Source organism: Camelus bactrianus, chromosome 8, assembly GCF_048773025.1.
Source record: "Camelus bactrianus isolate YW-2024 breed Bactrian camel chromosome 8, ASM4877302v1, whole genome shotgun sequence".
NCBI classification, from domain to species: Eukaryota; Metazoa; Chordata; class Mammalia; order Artiodactyla; family Camelidae; genus Camelus; species Camelus bactrianus.
The window spans coordinates 52,166,036-52,187,306 of record NC_133546.1 but is presented as its reverse complement, the minus strand read 5'-3'; the positions used below and the strand labels follow the sequence as shown (position 1 = coordinate 52,187,306).

Genomic DNA, 21,271 nt, shown 5'->3' with positions numbered 1-21,271 from the left:
GTGTAAAAATCACTTTAAAAGAAGTGGAAAATTAGAAGAGAGGTTTATTGGAAATCAATCACTTGTTTAAAAAAGTAGTTTTAATAACAGAAGACGTTGAGTGAACGCAGGTCATTTAAAGCACCGTGCCTTCTGAAGTCATGAGCGGCAGCCCAAACATAAATCACGGACCAAGAGATCCACCGGAACTCAAGTAAGCCAATCTCCACCTTGGCCTCTGCCTTATTTTGTAACTTGGAAAACCGTCTCCACTCTTTGGAGAATGAATATAAAATCATAAAACCATCAGAACTGTAAGGACCCCTAGGGACCACTTCTGGTTAAACAGTGTACTGCCTGTAAAAAGACTCCTCAGCTGTCCTGATGGTGGTCACCACCCTCACCTTGGGGTGATTCCAAACAGCGGCAGCTCCGACCACCAGACAAGCCCTCTCAACACTAGACGGGTCTGCTTTAAAGTGCTGTCTCCCCAGACCTTCCATCTGTTGTCATTTTGCCACACAGCCCCAACCCCCTCTCTGTCCTCCTCTCCTCTGCCCCAATGTGCCCATCACCTTCAGCAACACCTAACTCACTATCCACTTTCAATACCTGAAAAAAGCCCGTAGATGACCCTTACAGCTTCGCTTGTCCAGACTATCCAAGCCCAGGTTCCTCAAACCCCTCACATGAAATCAATTGGAGATGAACCACCTTCCTAACCACCCTTCTCTGGATAACCTCTGGTTTGGCCATGTTCTTTTTTTTTTTTTTTTCAGTTTTCAGTTTTATTAAGCAGAATTATTACAACTTGACTGCACATATACAATGTACTGCATGTAACTACATATACACAATATACTGCACATATTTTTTAAATTTACGTACATGTATTGTTCATTGTTTCTAAGAGTGTTTAGGGCTTTAGCTTTTCAAACTTACATAGTTATCAAAAGAATAAAGCCAACCACAAAATAAGAATTAATTCAAAAAGATCCATACATTCTGCTACTAACAGCGACCAGCCATCTTGCACATGCATATCATGAGACTGTCTCCAACGGTCTGAAGAAATCAAGAGACCGTCCATCCAATTAGTAAGTCCAGCAAGTCAAGAAAACACAGTACAGTTGACCCTTGAACAATACAGGTTTGAACTGCCATGGGTCCACTTATACGTGGGTTTTTTTTTCAACAAATACACTGTATACATACATCTGCAGTCCACTGAATACAATGATGTGAAACCAGCAGATACGAAGGGCCAACTATGTAAGATTTCAATGTTTCAGTATTATAAGCCTCTTTACAGACAAAAATATTTGTCATATTTTTCTTGGGAAAAAATCCAAAAGGCTTAATTATTTAGTAAATACAGTCATCCCTCAGGATATCAGTTCCAGGATACCAAAATCCACGCATGCTCAAGCCCCTGAGTCAGCCCACCATATCCACTAGTTCTGCATCCACAGATTCAACCAACCACAGATCCACTGAGCCATGGATCCTAAATGTAGTAAGTACACAGACCCCTGCTCGTTGAATTGCAGATGTGGAACCCATGGGGATACAGAGGGCCGACTGTAAATATGTAAAATTTTATTACTTTGAAACTGTGAAGCTCAACTTCAGAAATCATTCGTTTTTATTCCTACCAACAGAGGTCAGTGCCTCCTCCACACCCCTGCCAATACTTCACATTGTATTTTTAAAAGAAAAACTTTGCCAATTTGATTGACAGAGTGGTGCCTCATTTTTTAACTTTGATTACCAAGGGAGATGAACATTTTTCACGCATTATTTATTATTTGTACTATTTTTGCAAATTACCTTTTTGTGTCTCTTGCCCAATTTTCTCCTTCGGGTACTCACTTTTCTCACTGATTTGTAGTAGTTCTTCTTCATAAATTTAGTAACATTAATTGTATTGTCACATGTCGCAAACATTTTCCAACTTACCATTTCAATTTTAACACTATTTATGGTGGTTTTTGACTTACAGGAGGTTTGTCTCCTTTTTCTCATGTAATCTACTGACTCATCTTTTCTTTTTATAGTTTCTCCCTTTGGTGCCAGGATTAGAAAAATATTCCCAAGTTAAGATTATATAAAAGTTTCCCATATTTTATCCTGGCCCCTTTATGGTTTTACGTTTTACACTAAAGTGCTTAATCTATTCGGAATCTATTCAGGTATATGACATAAAGTCAGGATTGTACTTATTTTATTCCAGATGGCTAGCCAGCTGTCCCAACACCATTTTACTGAATTAATTTATCTTTTCTGAACTGACTCAAAACACTGCCTTTTTCATATGCTTCCTCTCCACTCAGGCATCTGTCTCACGGGCTCTCAGACTCGGCACATCCACAGCTGAAGTTCACGATCCCCCCACCCCTTCTCTCCAGCTCCGGGAATGGCTACTTGGCTGACTAAATTTTCATGTCCAAAACGTGGTTATTCCTCACCCCTGCCCTCTCCACCACCACCCCTTCCCCGCACCACACACATATAAAATCGCTAAGTTTTATGCCCAACTCCATGGCCATGGCATAGTCCAAAATGCCATCTTACCTTTCCCAGATTTCAGCAGCCTCCTCACTGTACCCCCAAGTGCCCCCTTGGTCCCCCCAGCACACTGAGTTTCCGTAAGGTCCCACCACCTCCCCTCCAATGACTTCCACTACTCTTAGAACCACGCCCCAGCTACTGGGTGACAGGGAAGGCCTATGTGATCCTGCCGACCTCCACTTCATGCCACACCTCTTACGCCCACACGATTTCCAGACCCACTGGCCATCATTCTGCTCCTTGAAGGCTCCCAGCTGCTCTTCTGCTCAGAGCCTTCGCGTGTCATGTTCCTTCTCCGTTCCACACTCATCTCCTCCCTGCCACGCCCGGCTCCTCTTCCCCACACACGCGCATGCCTGACTCCAGCTCATCTTCAGAGCCCAGCTGAAGTGTCATCCCCTCAAAGAAGCCTTCCATAGCCCGCTCCACCAGGTCAGTCTCCCCTGCAAAAATGCGCTCCTTGCACCTGGTCTGTCTCCAGTGGGGCACGTCTCAGAAGTGTTGCTATTATAAATGTTACGACAATATCTCTCTCAGGTGGCAGTTCTAGCCGACTGCTCCCAGCCCCTCACAAAGAGCTGAATGCGTGTGTGGTCGCCGGTACAGTCAGACTCATACAGCCCTCAGTCAAAGGTATTAGCTTTCCGTCCACATTCTAGTTATTACAAGCACACTCTCCCACCCTCTCTGATAGGAAATTGCAGTTTTCCACCTAGAGATCCCATCGTTACTTCTGACCCTACCTCTTAAAAGCATTCACAAACTTCAATTTTTTGCTCAGAAAGTACTCTCAGATGCACACATCCTGGAGTGCCGCACTGGCTGTATGCTAAACGTGTCCTGACATTCATCCCTTCCTTCCTTCCTTCCTTCATCCAGCAGATATTTATTGCCCACCAGCAGTGCCCAGCTGAGCCTCAGCGCTGAAACTGTATTTATGTTACTCTCGCCCCGTATGATTCTCTCTCCCAAACCAACTCCATCTGCCAATTATTCATCTGCTTTTCCCATGAAATAACTGCTGTGTCACCAGGGTCTACAAAAATACAACCCAAAGTAAACGAATATTAGACTTCAGTGGTCCGTGTGCTTCATCACGATCAGATAAATGCAGATCTTCCCTGAGACTCCTCTGTCACAGTCTGAACCACCACCAACACCCCCAGCCTGCGGCCCGTACCCGCAGCCGGAGCCCTAGGGTCAGGCAGAGACAAGAGAAGCAGCTCAGGCCCCGTTCAGCCCACCCCCGACACCACACACCAGGAGCCGCCACCAGACCTTCCTTGATACCCCTCAGCACTGGCTGACCTGACAAAAGCTGCTTTCCAAAAGCACCGGATTGCAGTCTTGACTTGTGCGTGGGAGAAGCTTGAGAACCACAAGACAAGGAGCGTGAAACTGCAGAAAGGGCCTGGCAACAACCTAAGTAAAGTGTCATCCCCCAGGAGGGCAGCTCCCGTGCTGTGGCCACGACACCCCGCCCCTCATCTAGTTCTTTTTTCCCCTCATTTTTTAATTTATTTATTTTTATTTAAGTGTAGTCAGTTTACAATGTTGTGTTAATTTCTGCTGTACAGCCTGGTTACACATATATATTATTTTTCATATTCTTTTTCATTACAGGCTATTACAAGGTATTGAATACAGTTCCCTGTGCTACACAGTAGGACCTTGTTTATCTATTTTATATAAAATAGTGAGTGTCTACAAACCCTGAACTCCCAACTCCTAATCTACTTCCTACTGAGTCCAGCTCTGGAGTCCCTGCTCTGGAGTTGCAGCTCGCTGGGACCAGCTGCCTCTTCTCCCGGCGCCAGAGCTGTAAGGGGCCCTGCAGAGTGGCACCTGCCTTACAGGCTTCTGGCCTGTGACTTCAAGGAGTATTTTCCTTCCCTTGTTCTCAACACCTGCCCCTCCTTCCCTGAGTCCCCTGACCCTGCCTCAGTCCCTCTGCTTCCTGAATGGCGGTACCACTTCTGCTCCACAGCAAGGCGTTCCAGTCCGGAGGGATGGAACCCCAAACGCCTTCCTGGTTAGGAAGAAGCTAGAGATTTTCTATTACTAATCACCAAAGCCTATTTTAATCCTCTACATATTATTTAACTACAAACTAAGTGATCAGCCAAATATCTATGTCTTAAAAAAATTATTTACAAACTGAAAAATAAATAAAAATGAAAAACAAAATGATTTTATTTTTTAGTTCCACAACAAAATACAGTCAATTCTGAAAAAACCACACCACGCTGTAACTCTCCATGCTGGTCAGGTGACGTGAGGCACACCAGGCAAGTGACTCACTTTGCTGCCTCTGAAAGGAAGCCCTACTTTGCATCCCTTTCCGTTTCCTTAAATCGCCAAGATCGCACACCGGTGTTTACTGAAACGGCCAACAGATTTGGTTCTTTGACATGTGCCAGCCCAATGGCAACAAGAACTCTGAAAAATAAAGACTCTCCAAACCATTTTTATGACTCAGCAGAAAGCTTCAGACTGGGAGGGAAAAGCACATTTCACTTTGTGTTGGTCAAGTATAGTTGGCTGGAATCAGCTTGTTTCTGTCACTTTCATTTACGAATTCCACTGTATTACTTCCTTCTCCGTGCTTTTCTGAACCTTCCCAAATTTCTACATTAACTAATAAATTTAAAAATGAAAAAAAACATTTATCACAGACATTTTTTCCCAGAAAACAATGTTCTTTTTTTTTTTTAATTGTAGTATAGTTGATTTACAATGTTGTGTTAGTTTCAGGTGTACAACGTAGTGATTCAGTTATACATATATACATTCTTTTTCATATTCTCTTTCATTATAGGTTACTACAAGCTATTGAATATAGCTTCCTGTGCCATACAGCAGATCCTTGTTGTTTATCTATTTTACACATACTAATATGTATCTGTTAATCCCAAACTCCTAATTTATCCCTCCCCTCTTTCCCCTTTGGTAACCTTAAGTTTGCTCAGAAAACAGTGTCTTCATGAAGTTGTATTACATGCAAAATCTGTAAAAGTGATCATGGTAACAGCTAATACTCCTTTGGCACTTATTATGTGCCAGACACTACAGTATTCTTAGGTCATTAAAAACAAAAACAAAAAGCAGGCCACCAGCTATGGGCTGCAGTTCTCCTGCTCCTGGTTCAGAGCTGCATCTCTCACACTGGACGAGAGGATACCTGAGAGCAGGGACCATCTCTAACTCATCTTTGCATCCCCAGCTCCAGGCACATAGAAGGTGTCAAATTACTGAAGTTAACTGAACTGAAGCGACAATAACTCATTTATCCTGATGAGTCAAAGACATTCCTGGATAACCTCCCCAAATCTTGAACTGTCTCAGTAAAAAGCCACTCTGCATTTTGAGTCTCTCAGACAGCTGGACATTCAAACTAAACCAGATCCCTGGGTGAAGGGGGAGGTAGATGCTTTCAGCCTCACTTAATAAGGAAAACTATGATGTTCAGCCCCAGAGCCTCTCCCTCCCCATATGTAAAAAACCAAGAAAGTCCTTCTCACTTAGATAGAGTCCAAAGCTAGACTGCTCCCTGGGCCCCCACACAGAATACAACTCCAGCGACTCCAGCTTTCCAAGTAACCCACTCAGTCTCTCATCCTAGAAAATCACTGAGACTTGTGATGCTATTTACCAGGTAGTCAGCCCAGCTATCGGTGATTCATTTACCTCCCATCTCGCCATCACTGGGGAGAAAGCATTTTTCTAAGTCATTAAACACCAGAGAAACACTGGCATTATCATCATTATTGCTGTCACCCTCCTCCTGGGTCCTCTCAACCACAAACGCTCCAGAAGGGAAAGGATCACCCGTCTCTGGTTAAGGAAACAGCACTGTTAAGCTGTTAGAGGTGAGCTGTCATCACTTCAGGGGCCCAGTTCCTGGCTTGCCGGGGCTCCCAACAGCATGAGCTGGGAGGAAGAGGAGGAAAGCAGGGGTGGACAGAGCCGTTGCTAAGGAGGAAATGGCCCTCTGTGCACCTGCTCTGTGAAACCAGGGGTCCAGTACTAAGTTTCCAAAGGAATGAGGCAAACTGGAGGCAAATTCCACACATACCTCCATCAGGCAGGCACACCTGGGCCCAGGGAGGCACGCCCAGGAGGTCCAGACAGCATCAACCTCCAAGCCAGGCAGCGCTTTGCATGTTTGTTTAGAGCAGGAGTTCAGCCAGCATCAACCCCCTACATAACGAAGCAGGCCAAGAGCTGGCTGTGCTGCTGGGATCTCCCCCTGCTGGCCAGGTGCAGGGGAGGACGCCAGTCCTGTAAGCATCCGGAGTGAGGAGCCAGAAGGAGCCAGTCAGAGTGGGCAGGTTAACGTTCCTGGGCAGCCCCCGTTCCTGGGCAACAGGTAGGTTTCAACCAAATCCCAAACCCCACTTTCTGGAGGAGCTGAGGTACCTAATGTGCTCCAGAACAGAGATGAGGGTACCAAGAGGGGCCAGTGAAAACCCACCATCCCCAGACAAAGTCAGCAGCCCCTAAGGACTAGGTTCTATGACCTTGGCTCCCCATACGTTAGTTGTCCCCAGGAGAGGCCACTGTTTCACACACTGCAGCTCCTGAATTCAAACTATCCGTTTGTGAACTGTCAGAGCTGACTCACGCTCTGCCCAGTACAAAGTCACACCAGCCCAGTCACTTCCAGCCTGTCAAGCCACTCAGCATCCTCACCCACCCCGAGACACACGCAGCCCTGTGCTTCTCTTTGAGAGGCTTCCCAGGCACAGTTAAGAAGAGGACCTAGATTACAAAGGGTCACAAAAGGGTGAGAAAAAGCCAAACGCTGCGCATGCCCACGGGCTGGGTCAGCGCCAGTGCTGTCAGCATCTCTCTTAGTTTGATGTTGATAGGTATGCAGTCGAATCTTCTGAGCAGATGCGTTTATAAGGAGCCTTTCACTCTGACCTGTTCATAAATAGAAGAGCTTCCTTGCTCACAACACGTTCAGAAACGCCACCATCACTTACAGCCAGTTAGTGACACTGTACCATGTCCTAGGTTCTCCTCACACTAAAAACAGTGGCGCACTAGTGATTAAGAAGAGAGACGCATGCTCCTGAAAATTAGGCGATCTGGTTAAATGGTGGGTCTGCAACCCACATGTGGGAGCAAAAAAAACCAACCAAAACAAAATGTTAAATCAGTAAACCAACAGTGCTTTACTAAACATGCACAACGTGAGGACAGGAAACAGAATAGAAGGCGTGGTACGTTACCCAGAAGCCCTGCTAACGACCGCATGTCCTTCTCCATCAGCATGTAAATCTCCTCCTCTGAGAAGCGGCCAATGCCATGGCCATGCATCTCGCGCTTCACAATTCCTTTCGTTATGTGGCACACGAGCCACCTCAGCAGGTTACTGAAGGGACCGCCACCACTAAGAGAGAGCATCTTCCGGGTCTCATTGAGATTGTCCACCCACTGGCAATAAGCTAACGTCCTGGAATTGCGTAGAAACAAGTTACTGCTGTGCGTTAGGTACATATCAGCTCTAGAGTCCATTTCCAGTGAGGGGTTCGGAATTTAGCACACTCTGGAGGAACAGAACCATTGCCGCTTCTACAAGGAGCTGTCTGCAAGGCAGACAGGACAGCAGGCTCAAGTTCATGCCCAGGCTTAGGGCCTGTGAGAGGGACGGTGACAAATCCAGATAGTGCGGCCATGCCACCGTTCCCCCAAACCTCACCTGCACCTGCCCTCAGACATCCACCCCTCCCTGCCCCACCGCAAGGCCACGCTTCTGCTTTCTCTTAAGCAACCCCACAGAAAACAAGTAGAAATCCACTTTAAAAGGCTTTTAGGTGTACCTACAGGGGCTGAGGCGGGGCGGAGGGGAGTGGTATCGGGAAAGAGGTGGCAGTGACTGGGGTGTTAGCTTCACTCATGCTTTCTTTTCTTTCTTTTTTTTTTTTTAATTTTTAATGGAGGTACTGGGGATTGAACCCAGGACCTCGTGCATGCTAAGCATGCACTCTACCACTGAGCTATGCCCTCACCTTTTCCCAGCTTCATTCTTTCTTGATCAAAGTCATGGTTACACAGGTATATGCTCTGTGTTCATTAATTAAGCTGCACATTTTTGTTTTGTATGCTGTGTGCATGCATTTTATATTGCCTGATGTCAAAGGATTTTTTTAACAAGGCACCTTTTTGCCTTTTTGACAGGATTAGGGAGAAGGTATAGCTGTCCATGTTTACTATGAACTATATAAATTATAAGGGGGGGAGGATAGCTCAGTGGCAGAGCACAGGCTTAGCATGCACAAGGTCCTGGGTTCAATCCCCAGTACCTCCATCAAAAAAATAAGTAAACCTAATTACCACACCCTGCAAAAAAATAATAATAATAATTTCTTAAGGGGGAGGGTATAGTTCAAGCAGTAAAGCACATGCTTAGCATGCACGAGGTTCTGGGTTCAATCCTCAGTACCTCTTTTAAAAATAAATAAACCTAATTACCTCCCCCTGCCAAAAAAAAATGTTTAACTATATAAATTATAAATGGTACATAAATGATTCACTCTCCAGAAAAGCAACATTCGGCTTCAGTTGTTCGCCAGGACTCTAAAGTGAATACAGACACCAAAGGAACTGGGTTGGATCCTTATTCTCATCTGGGTGGTCCTTGTGGCAACCCACCCGTGCAGGTGCTCGTACGTGAAACGTGTGGACAGGTCAGCTGGTCACCGCCCGTGTGCTATGCTGGCTGCAACCCCCAGGCCTCAGCTGATGTAGTTCCATGAACTGTGCAATCGCGGGACTGTTTTTATGGTTAATGGTGTTGGTGGAGAGAAATTAAAAGGGTTTCTTACTGAAGGCTGAGGAAAAGGTAGCTGTGGGCATACAGGCACAAGATATTTTCATTTTTCGTCACAAAAAGCAAGAGAAGCCGAATTGGCAGTCATCTCCACTCCTAGCATTGGTGACAGAACCATAACAGCCACTTGGAAAACATCAGCAGAGTGAGAATATTTTTGACAGAGAGAACGCAAGGGGTGATAGCAAACTGTAGCTACTTTCCCCTCAAGAAAAAGCAACAAAGCTGAAAATAAGGCCCTCAAATGTTGATCATTTTATAATGTTTTATTCTTTTCAGTGCTCTGTCCTCTAAAATATGAAAATAAAAAAACAGATTTCTCCAAAATTTTTTAAACATTCCTGATTTTTACTGAAAAGTCCTGCAATCAACATACTGGGTACTGCAACCATCACTCTTCTTAATAAGCTTTTTAAGAGATGCCTACAAATCTTGTTAGAAAGCTTTGTGTACCTCTTTTTGTAGGTCTCTCAAAATAAAGTACTGAGGGGTCAAGAAATTTTGAAATGAGGAAAAGTACATTGCAATGGTGACTAATCAATGTGTACAAAGTCAATAAAACTTTTGATATAAAAGATTTCACATTTATCCTAGTAGATTCTTTATAAACATGCAAACTAAATGCTTCTCTATTTGCTCTTCTTCTTATACCCGCAGAAATTAGGGTGTCACTTTTCACATTCCATTAGAATAATCAGCACTTTGATTCTAATTGTACTAGATCTAAATTCACAATAAAAGGCCTAGACCATCCTTGATTACTTTGGGAATCAGTGACCTGAGAATAAAACCAAATTAAGTTAAACATAACCAGGTAATAAAAGCATCCAGAAGTATCTAAGGTGTGAAAATGAGGAATATGGTGGCTCTAAACTGAAAGGTTGATGTGAAAAAGAATTCATTCTTTGTAAACAAATTGCACAGGTTTTCTCATAAGCATAACTGATCTTCAAGGATGAGCAGGAGGAGGCAACAGGTGAAGAGCCCTGACTGGTCGATGAGCTGCAGGACCTTCAGGATGGGCAGCCGGGGTCTGGGATGCCTGAGGGAGCTGGTAAGAGCTGAGGTCAGGAGGGTGGACAAGATGGGGTCAGGATGAGTCTGACGCAGAGGGTGCTGAGATTTATTTTTAAAGCAAAGTTTAACCACTGAAGAGATGAGAAACATAATCAAACTTGGGGCAATGTGAGGAAAGGACCGGAGACACTGACCAAGGAAGCCATCTCTCAGGCTGATGGTGAGTGGATGGTAATGTCATTAATCAGTACAGGCACACACAGGGTGGGACAGATTGCAGGGATGAAAGACAAGTTAGCCTATTCCATCTGAAGGTCCCCTGGAACCTCCAAGAGAGGATGTCCAGAAGGTGGAGAATTCAGAAGATAGGTTTAGACTCAAGATAAAGAATGTATAAACAACCAGGTCCTACTAGATAGCACAAGGAACTATATTCAACATCCTGTAATAAACCATAATGGAAAAGAAACAAAAAGAACTGACACAACACTGTAAAATGACTACACTTCAATAAAAAATATACATATATACAAAAAAAATTGTTGGGCAGGGTCATGGCAGTGGCAGTTTTAAAGATGAGAGGAGATGAGGTCACCTGAGAAAGTTTCTAGGGTAAGAAGTGATTTGGAAGAAACTTAGTTCAAGGGCAAGTGAGAAGGCAAGAAGGTCAGGCTGGAAGGGCCAGCCTGGAGAGAAGTAGTTTTCTGTGAGATGGAGAGGTGAGGGGCTGCAGAGAGGTTCCAAGTCTCCTCTAAGAGCGGGAAGTGTGGGCACGTGCAGAAGAAGAGGACGCAGCAGTGGGAAGAGGTTTTGAGAAGACTGGTGGGTTAGAGGTGGGATGGAGGAGGCAGCTGTCTGGGCCACACAGCAGTGAGGAGACCCCCCACCACCAATGCAATGGTGTTAGGCTCTCCATCTGCATTAGCAGGCTGAATGCAGGGCACAGAAGAAACACTGGGTTGATTTGGAATTTTGCTGCTAAAAGTAACCTCAGAAACTGTCTGGCTTTCCTCCCTTCTCTTTCCCACACTGCTCCTGATTTCCCTCCTCTCTTCCACTCCCTGTGCCCAATATTGTAGACCAGTGTCGGGGAAGAGAGCAGACCAGGGCCCAGCAGGCTCTCCCAGGGTTGAACCCCAGGAAGTGTGTGTAAACTACAGTGCAAAGAACACCGGTGCTTCATGGCTCCTACATCAACTGCTATAGGTCCAAGACATCACTTACACACGCCATCATGTCATGGCAACCACAAATCTCCGTCCTCCCACCCCGGCTTCCTGAAAACTCTCCACGCGCCGGGGGCTTCTGCCCCCACCACTCCACCCCTCTCGTCCAAGTCAGCAATCCTTCCCTGCTGCAAAATCCAAATAAATCTTCTTTCCATATTTATCTTTCTGGAACTCTCTGCAGCATCCAACACTATCAGCCACTTTCTTTGAATTCTCCCTCAGCTGACGCCCCTACCACCGTTCCTCTCGCCTCTCCCATGTTCAAGACTTTTATCTTGGGTCCTTCTGCCTTCTTACACCTCATTTGTGGGCTGATCTGTTTCACACTCACGATTTCAAACTGAGGACTCCCAGCTCCACATCCATCCCTGAGACCTCAGTCCCAAGATCCCCACACCCAGGTGAGGAAGCCTCGGAACTGCAGACCAACATTTCCAAGCTCGGGCTCATCACCTTCCTCCTCTTCTGCCACTCTTCACCCAAACCAGAAAGAATCCCAGGAGTTATTCCTCACTGCTCCCTCCCCCTCCCTCCTGTCAGCCTGTGGATTTGCCCTTTTCTCCAACCCAATTCACACTGTAGTTCAGGCTTCACCACTTCTTAACCCTGAGGACACTAGGTCTCCTGATGTCCCCTCAAGGCCCTCCAGAAGCCCATTTTCGGCAAGGCAGCCACAAAAGGTTTCCTAAAACACAAATCTAATGGTATCACGCTGCTTCTCAGCCTCATTCATCAACTCCTCACAGCTCCTTAGCTGGCCTGCCGGCCACCACCACCGCTCCCCCCCCACATTCCCCACAGTCTGACCCCATCACCGGCATTGCCTCCAGGGCACCCACCACACAGAATGAAATGTGCCTCCCAGATGCCTCTTTCTTGCCTCTAAACTTTTGCAGATGCTGCCCCCTCTGCCTCAATACCCTAATCTTCCCCTACCACCCAGCCCCTCCACCTGCCACTCTGACTGTCCCTAGATTCTGCTGTGACACCACCTCCTCTGGGAGGCTGTCCTCTCATCGCTCCAGCAGGCACTGGCTGCCTGGCCTCAGATCTTCAAACTCTCCCCCAGTGCCGGCCATTATGCAGGCTGGGTGTCTCCCTCCCTGGGAGTCGCCTGAGGACAGAGACAGCATCTAGTTACCTTGCTTCCCCCACATCCAGCCCAGTGCCAAGCCACTGGTGGTCACTCACTCACCAAGTTTGCTGAAAGAGTGAATCACTGATTGAACGAAAAGTCGTCACTTCTGAGCTGGCTACTGCTAAGCAGTGTCTCTAAGGGAGGACAATATTTACACAGAAAAGTGGAGAGACACCCTTGGAGAATGGTGTCCCGTTCTGGGATCTGCCTCTTCACCCTCCACGGGAAGAGGCGCACTGCCCAAGGAATCATGAATTATTAACTAGAGAGGATGGCAGGGCCAATTTGGAAACCAGACCAGGCTGAGCAATTAAAATATTTTATCATTCTGAGAGCCTCTTCCAGGAAGTTGATACTCATTTTATCACAACTGGTGTATCTGATCTCTCCTGCAAAATGAGGTCAAAGGTTTTTTTCAAATACTGATTATCTTAGAATACAAGAGTAAACTTTGCTCAAACATTTTTGAAGAAGACTGAGAAGGCAGGAAAGAAAAGCAGCCCCCTGCTGTTTTAATGAAGATACCTCTCATTGTAACCTGAGGTCTGGCTTGCAGCAGAAATGAGTATTAGTATACATGAGAGAAGCTGCAACCACTGGCAAACTACTGTTTGATGAATGAGTCTTAGCATTCATGGCCTCCCGACCATGAGAACGCCTTTCTCCACATCACGCCACATCCTTGCCACCTTTGCTTGTAAACTAAATACTCAAGGGTGCGGGAGCATCTGATCCGCCTCTGTAATTACACCACATTTCACAGGCATTAGATTAGCCTCTCCAAACAGGGGCCTCCACACAGTCTAAAACTGTGGAGGGGCACACAAAAAAGGAAGGAGAGGGGACCACATCAACCAAGTTATCAGGGAGAGTCTCCTGGCTTTTAGGGAAGGTCTTGGGGTAAGTCATTTTACTGGAGCATCCCATCTCTCTCATTCACCAAAAGCCAAACTGAAAAGTTAAAAATTATGGCCAACCCAGAAGGAAATTTGAGTTTCCTGTTTTAACACTTGTATTTTTATTATGACTAGATCGTTTGACAACAGTGCCCTGCACACTTCCCTAAGGGGTTAGAAGGCGCTTAAGACACTCACTAGTGTCCACAAGGGGGCAGTATGTCACACGGAAGAAGCTATAGTGCCTGTTACCAAAACTCAGTTTCATTCCAGTAATTTGACCCCGTGTCTCTTAGACTTCATTTTATACCGGCTTCCCTGCATTAGATCTAACTTGAGCATTCAATGGAACAAAGGGGATAAAAACTCTCCTCCTTCATCTTCAGTAACAGCTTTATAATGCAAGTGGGACATAACTGTATGGATTTCAAGTGTAAGAAAAACCGCTTTATAGCTGAGTGTGCTTATTTGAACAGACCTAAATCAGAGCTCCAGAATTATGTGATGTTATATAATGACAGCTTTACAATGTCTTTGCTTTTCAAAAAATCATACCAGAAGTGGAGTGTTTTTAAAGTTTCAGACCAAAATAAACATACCTGAAAACTTCAGATAGTTGAATCAATTGACTTAAACTACTGATTCCAGCTCTTCCAATTCTGTAAGTATATAAACACAACCTCAGAGCTCACTGATGGTCAGGATTTAACAGGCTCTCTTGTAAAGCTCACACTTATAATATTTTCCTATCAATTGTGGTCAGTTCCCTATGCTGGCCCCCAGTCTCCACCAGGGTACACATTTTCTTACCATGGCTTATGGCAGCCAGAGGGTGGAGAAGGGAACGTCTTTTCTCCCCTGGGGTTTACAGCTCTCAGGAAAGCCTGTTCAGGATCTCCCAAAGCAAGAAGCTGGCTAAAGGTCTGGAAACCTTATGAAACAGAGACAGTTTGTTTTTCCTTCTGCTACTAGGGACTAAAGGAAATTGGAGGAATTAGGATTTTTTTTTAAGTTTACTGGACATTGTGTCTCAATCTCTGACTTCTCACCTTCACTATTTCTTCCTCAAATTACTCCTTGAGAATACACAAACAAGAAATAGTCGCTAACCCAAAAAACCATTCTTTTAATTAAAAAGAGAGAAGACTCCATGCATGACCTAAGCCACTTCCCAAGCACTTAGGGGTTTGTGGTGTATAAAATTAAGATGCCTCCTCGTCAGGGGACCACCTCCCAACTCTCCCTCCCACCCAGTCCCACTATATGCCTCCCCCCTCACGCCGCCCCTATCATGTATTAGCAGGGGGCCTTCTCATTAGGAAGAGAAGGGGAGAGAAGAACAGAAGATGAATTTCTACAAAGGAGTAAACACATATTAAACATCACTCACAGTGAGAGCAAGAAGCAGTGGCTGGGTCGTACTTGGGAATCTTGCTGGATCAGAGACTTTCTAACTGGAATATGAATTTTATGAGCAACTACAGAAATCAAAGAGTTCTAACAAAAGTACCAACTAAAATGCAAGGGTTTCGGCTTTTCAGGCAGCTGACAAAGTGCTAGCTCTCCACATTAATAGGCCCATCAATCAAATGAATTAACACTTTGGAAAGTCTCAGCAAGGAAAGGCACTGAGGGTCTGAGTGGCCCTGTGCTGGTTCTTTGTTTCCCTCTAATGCTGCAAAACTGGGACTGGAACCTGGCAAGCAGGTGAGACAAGTCTGTCCCCCAAGGGTTCTTCCCTGATGATAAGCATGTCACATGCAGTCATGCATTTTGGTCCACACTGCCACCCCTGCACTCTGAGATGGGAGGGCCAGCAGCTCTCTGTAGGTATTGTAAGGAACAGACCCAGGTTCATCCCAGGAACACTGAATCTGTGATCACTCCCACACTGATCTGTACCCCTGTCTCCACTCTCTGCCTGGTTCCCTCCTTCTTCCCACCCCCTTCACTTCTGTAGTGAGAAGGGGAAGGAAGTGGTGCTTCAGGTCAGCCCTGGAATAAAGTGGGCAAGAAGGAAAATTAGAAAGAGAAAAGAAAAAGAAATAGAGGGTCACAAAATCCAAGAGACAAGCTTTCTATTTAGAAAGAGAGCTGAATGGATGAAACAGGAAAGTGATGGGAAAGAATCTTCTACAATTGACCCCAGACTGAGTGTATCTCTTGGTGGAAGGAGCAAAAGCTACTGGGTGAGCAATGACCCAGGAGTAACAATTAATGCCAAGAAAAAGTGGGCTCAGCAATTCATAATTAAATCTTTCAAACGAGATATAGTTTGCAGAAATCAGGGAGAAAACGTCTCTTATCTGTTGGAGGGTACAGAAAGGTGCTAAAACTCCAGAAGATGGATGAAAGAAAAAGAAAAAGAAAATCCACATTTTTATGAGTTTGTAAAGCAAGAAGAGTTGAGGCTGCTTAACTCACGTGATGTCACAGCCAGCACGCCACATGCAGAACACGGGCACCTCACCCACACAGTGTGTGAAATGCTTCAGACTCAGAAAAATGCAGCCTAGGAGTCAGCCAATCAGGGCAAAGAATAGGCTAAGAGTCAGCCAATCAGGGCAAAGATGCTCAGAAAGCAGTAAAATGCACTACTTCTGGATCATAGAGAAGCACTCGTCATCCAAGGAAAACTGACAATACTCTGACAAAGCCTGCGTAATTTATTTCACCTGAGACTTCTACCCTCACTTAGTCCTCTGTTCCTTCCTCTGGATATCTGATGTAATACTACTTTAATTTAGCAGTTTGTGTCGGTAAAAAGTCCAGAGAAAAATCTCCCTCAGTGACCCAGATCCGGGCTCAGCTAATAACAGCCCATGGGCTAAGCCGTTTTCACATTTGTAAATGGTTGAGTAAAAGAAATCAGAAGAATAATATTCTGTATTAAATGAAATTCAAATTTCAGTGCTTTTATTGTTTTACTGAAACACAGCCATGCTCATTCATGTGTCTATCAGCGATGGCTACTCTTGCACCAGAACAGCAGAGTAAAGTAGCTGCCAGAGACATGTGGCTCACAAAGCCTAAAACACGTACTAGCTGGGCCTCGGCAGAAAATGCTGACCCCGCTCGAGATACCCAGAAACTTGGCAGTCATAACTCTGACCCAAAGGCAGAGTGTAGAAAACTCTGGGGAAGGTGGCGGGAGTGTCTGAAAAGTGAAACAGAACTTGGTGTCAAATGATGGGGACAGACCCTGGCAGCCGCCCAGGCAGCCGGGGGACTCACCAGTAGAAATGCTCCTCCACCATCTTGGTCACCGCCCTGGAGATGGCTCTTTCGTGAGGGCCGAGGTTTTTGTTTAAATTCACTCCAAGTTTCTCTTCCAGAAAGTCAATTATGAATTCTGTCCCAGAAACTTTTTCATGATTATATTCAATCCAAGGCATTTTCCCTTGAGCAGAGAGTTTTCCACCAAAATAGTTCTAAGCAGAGCAAATTTTAAAAAGAGAAAAGCAATGTTTTATTTAAACCTCACTGTGTGATTAACAGAAACAAACATTCCAATGGTATTAATTGACAGTGACTGTACTCTTCCAGTGAATGAGCTCAGCAGATAAACTCTTAAGGGAATAAATGGTTACTCTTGGGATTTAAAAAAAAATTTATCTCACAAGAAGATAGATTTTATCGTGGGTTCAGGCCTCCTGCTTTAAAAAAAAAAAAAGAGAGAGAGAGAGCAGGGAAGAAGGGGAGTGCTAAAATGATCCTGGTAAGAATCAGTCAGGTTATAATGTATGAACAATCCAAAAATGCAAAAAGTGAAAATAAACCATGAGGAGATTTGTACTGACCAGGCTACTGATCAAAAACCTCACTTGAAACCCAGAAGCTTACAGCTGAATGATGCTTAACACCACTACACTGCAAACAAGTGGTCCCAGAAATTGTAACACTTAGTTGTGTCCAACTGACTCAACACCAGTGCCTGTCAAAATGCAGATTCCTGAGTCCCCTGCCCAGACCTCCCAGTCAGAATCCGGGCAATGGGGCTCAGAAATCTGTGTTTTTGACAAGCTCCCCTTTGGTTCATACCCATGCTGGAATATTAGTGTCTCAGAGGACCCTGATCCCAGAATAGGGCGGGGTGGCAGGGGTGGAGTCACACACTTAATGAACACTGAGAATTACAGAGTAACATCTGCAGCTCACTGTATAAAAAGCCAAGATCTCAACCACACTGATGGACGAGATTCTGCAGTAATAATTGCACGTATGCAACCACTTTTCTCAGTAAATCTGGATCATGCAGATTCCAAAGTTGAGTTTTAAATCTGAATCCATTTTTTGATGGTTTATACAGCCTAAATGAATCAGATTATTACAACTTTGTACTTTATATAAATCAATAGTTCTGATACCGTGGGTAATAACAAGTGTTGGCTCTACGGAAGAAACAGAACTCTCAAACACTGTGGGTGGGAATGTGAAATGACACAACCGCTCTGAGACCATTTGACAGTGCCCACAGCACTGGGCTATGCTTGAGGGTCCTGGGCTCCTCAGACCTTTGAAGTAATATCACCTTTCTCATGGCTGAAAAGGAGAGCAGGTACTAGCTAACCGTTGCTTACTGCTTTCTTTGGTCAAGAAAAATGGGGGCTTTAACTGAACTCTGTCTCTTGGTGTCTTAGTACTGGTCTCACTGAATATTCTGAAGAAATTCATTCTGGGCCAAGCCTGGAAAAGGGAATTATTGGGGCCACTGTTAGCCATATCGTGTCTGTACAATTTGGAAAACAGGACCTCCTCTGAGTGGACACAATCCATGCCAGGGTTCACGGCTTGGCAAGTAGAAGTGGATCCAGATTTTGCTCCTTGACCAGGCTGCTGTGCAGTGAACAACTTGCACAACCATACATGGCAGCCCTAGAAATTAATCCTGATGTTAAGAAATGTCAAATCCCTTAGAAGTTGCTAGTACACCTGACATTCTTGTAATTTGTACTGTAAAGATGTCAATTTACCACAGCATCTGTTTCAGATTGCTCTTGATACCATCCATATCCTCCCACCACATCCCCTTCTAGACTCTTGTCGTTCACAGATGGATTCTATCCTGCACGCTGACGTCAGAGAGAACTGTTTACAATGCAAATGAGATGCAAGACCTCTGCTGCTCAAAATTACCCAACAGCTTTAATGGGTCCAGTCTCACCCCCTTCACATAGCAGTCTAGGCCCGTACCATCTAGCCGCCGCCCGCTTGCCCAGCCTCTCTGCTCCCAATCCCTAGGGTCTTCTAAATTCCAACTGCCCGCTCCTAGCCAAGTCAAAGTCTTGCCATCTCTCTGACTTTGTACACTCTTAACCTTGTTCAAGCGTCTCTTTCCCCCTCATCTGCAAAGTCCTATCCATCCTAAAAAATTCAGTTCAAATTTCACCTTGTTGGTGAATTATTTCCTCAACGTGCAATCATTATCTGCCTTTCCTCTGCTTCCACTGCACAGTGCATATTCCCCTCTGCTTATAGAATTACTATTTGTACATTTCCCTTTCCCTCTAGACCACCTATTCCCTGGGTACATATTTATCTAGACTATCTTTTTAACTTGGAATAGTAAAAATTTGTGATCAACTCTTATGGAAACGAAAGCTCTAGTAGATTTTCATCATCAAAATTTTATTTTGCTTACTAGATAAATGAGTAGGAGACAACACTTTAGAGACACTGTGATAACATCTAAAAATTAGCTGAATTCAAAAAGTATTTTAAAAAGAAAAATGTCCAAAGGAACAGGCAAGACTATGTGTGAGATGTAGGTGACATTCTTCCATGAATTTCAGTTTTTCAGAATGTGGTTATGTTACTTTAAAAATAAATACATATATATTTTTTAAAAGAAAACTTCATTTTGCTTAACTCCCTCAAACATATTATAGAATCTATTTTTAGTCTATTTTTATTTAAGCATCTGGAGTCTGACTGGACCACCAAGGGCAGTTTCTGAAAGTAATTTTCAGAAGAAAGATGAAGAGGTAAATCCCTTTTATCTTTTCCAAGCTGTTTCCCTGTGCAGGTCTGTCCTAGGTGAGATTAATGCATCCACACATACACATTATTAGCACAGCAGCGAAAGCCATAGGCTTTGGGTTTAAAAATCTGGCTCCATCATTTAGTCACTGTGTGACCATGGACCTCCCTGGTCTTCCTCAATCCTACCTGGGCTCAGCAATAGCATGGGGATTATAACAGCTGTGAGGATTAAATGAGAAAATGCACGTGAAGTATTTGACGGAGTGCCTTCATCAGAAGTATTAACATCACCCTCACCATTTTGAGATGAAGAACTTGAGACCTTAAAGGGAATCCTAGTGTCTTGGGACTCCGATTTGCTACACTGGCCATGGCGCCCTCAGCTTTTCAGCTAAATTTATACCTATTATACTCACTGCATCTCTGGAGCTGTCTTATTTTTATTTATTTACTTTTTTTCTTTTAGCAGAGGTGCTGGGGATTGAACCCAGGACCTAGTGCATGCTAAGCACGCGCTCTACCACAGAGCTATACCCGCTACATTTTGTCGGGGGTTGGTAATTGGGTTTACTTATTTTTATTTCAGAGCCATCTTGAAAGGTCTCCCACTGGCTAAATTTGAGATAATTTGAGCAACTTCTGTAGATTATAACATGTTGGAAAAAAATCCATGCATCCAATATGGTGACTAAAATGTACACGTATTAGTCTCTGCCCCTGGTTCCCAGCATCGAGCTCCTAAATCCCTCATAAATTCCTAAGTGATAAGAGCACTAGGAGCAGCTTTTGTTCTGTTGATGCCTCTGGTGGCTCCTGCAGGAACTGGTCACCAGAAAGACCAAGTCACAATTAGAAGCTTAGAATTGTCTGCCCCACCCCCATCCTCCAGAGAGGAGAGAGGGGTTGGACATGGAGTTTTTAACTGATCATCCCTACATGAGGAAGCCTCCATAAAATCCCAGAAGTACAAGGTTTGGCGAGCTTCCACTTTGATGAACACATCCACACCGGGGCAGTGGGGGGAGGGAGGGACATTAATCCATGGGAACAGAAGCTCCCACACTCAGGACCCTCCCAAACCTGACTGTGTATCTCTTCATCTGGCTGCTCATCCATATCTTTTATCATATCCTTTAATAAACTGGCAAACGTAAGTGTTTCCTGAGTTCTGTGAGCTGCCCTAGCAAGTTAATTAAACCTAAGGAGGGGTCGTTAGCACCTCCAATCTACAGCCAGTTGGTCAGAAGCACAGGTGACAACCTGGGCTTGCTACTGGCATCTGAAGTGGGGCTGAGGGAGGGCAGTCTTGTGGGACTGAGCCCTTCACCTGTGGGGTCTGACGCTCTCTCTGGGTAGACAGTGTCAGAACTGAATTAAATTGTAGGACACCCAGCTGGCGTCAGAATCGCTTGGTGTAGGGGAAAGCCTTCCCACGTTTGACCAGAAGTGTCAGAAATGAAGTGTTTGGTGTGAGGAGTAAAGGAGAATCCCGGGGAGAAACGCACAGTAGGGAGGAACTGGGTTTCCCCTAGAGAGGAAGGAAAATCTGAGCATTCCTCTTTACAACTGCACATTGTCATTTTGTAGAAGAGTGTCCTTATTTTTTGGAGATGCACACTGA

General features: G+C 44.8%; 1 protein-coding gene across 4 annotated transcripts in view; it reads right to left on the bottom strand.

The window, feature by feature from the left end:
- FAXC (failed axon connections homolog, metaxin like GST domain containing) overlaps window positions 1–21,271 on the bottom strand; it is a 61,206-nt gene that overhangs the window by 28,736 nt on the left and 11,199 nt on the right. For all 4 annotated transcript variants that reach the window (XM_074368597.1, XM_074368595.1, XM_074368596.1 and 1 more), the window contains 2 exons: window positions 16,903–17,099; window positions 7,788–8,011 (listed from right to left, as the gene is read on the bottom strand). In XM_074368597.1, coding sequence (XP_074224698.1) covers window positions 7,788–8,011; window positions 16,903–17,099 — 421 coding nt within the window. The remainder of the gene's footprint in view (window positions 1–7,787; window positions 8,012–16,902; window positions 17,100–21,271) is intronic.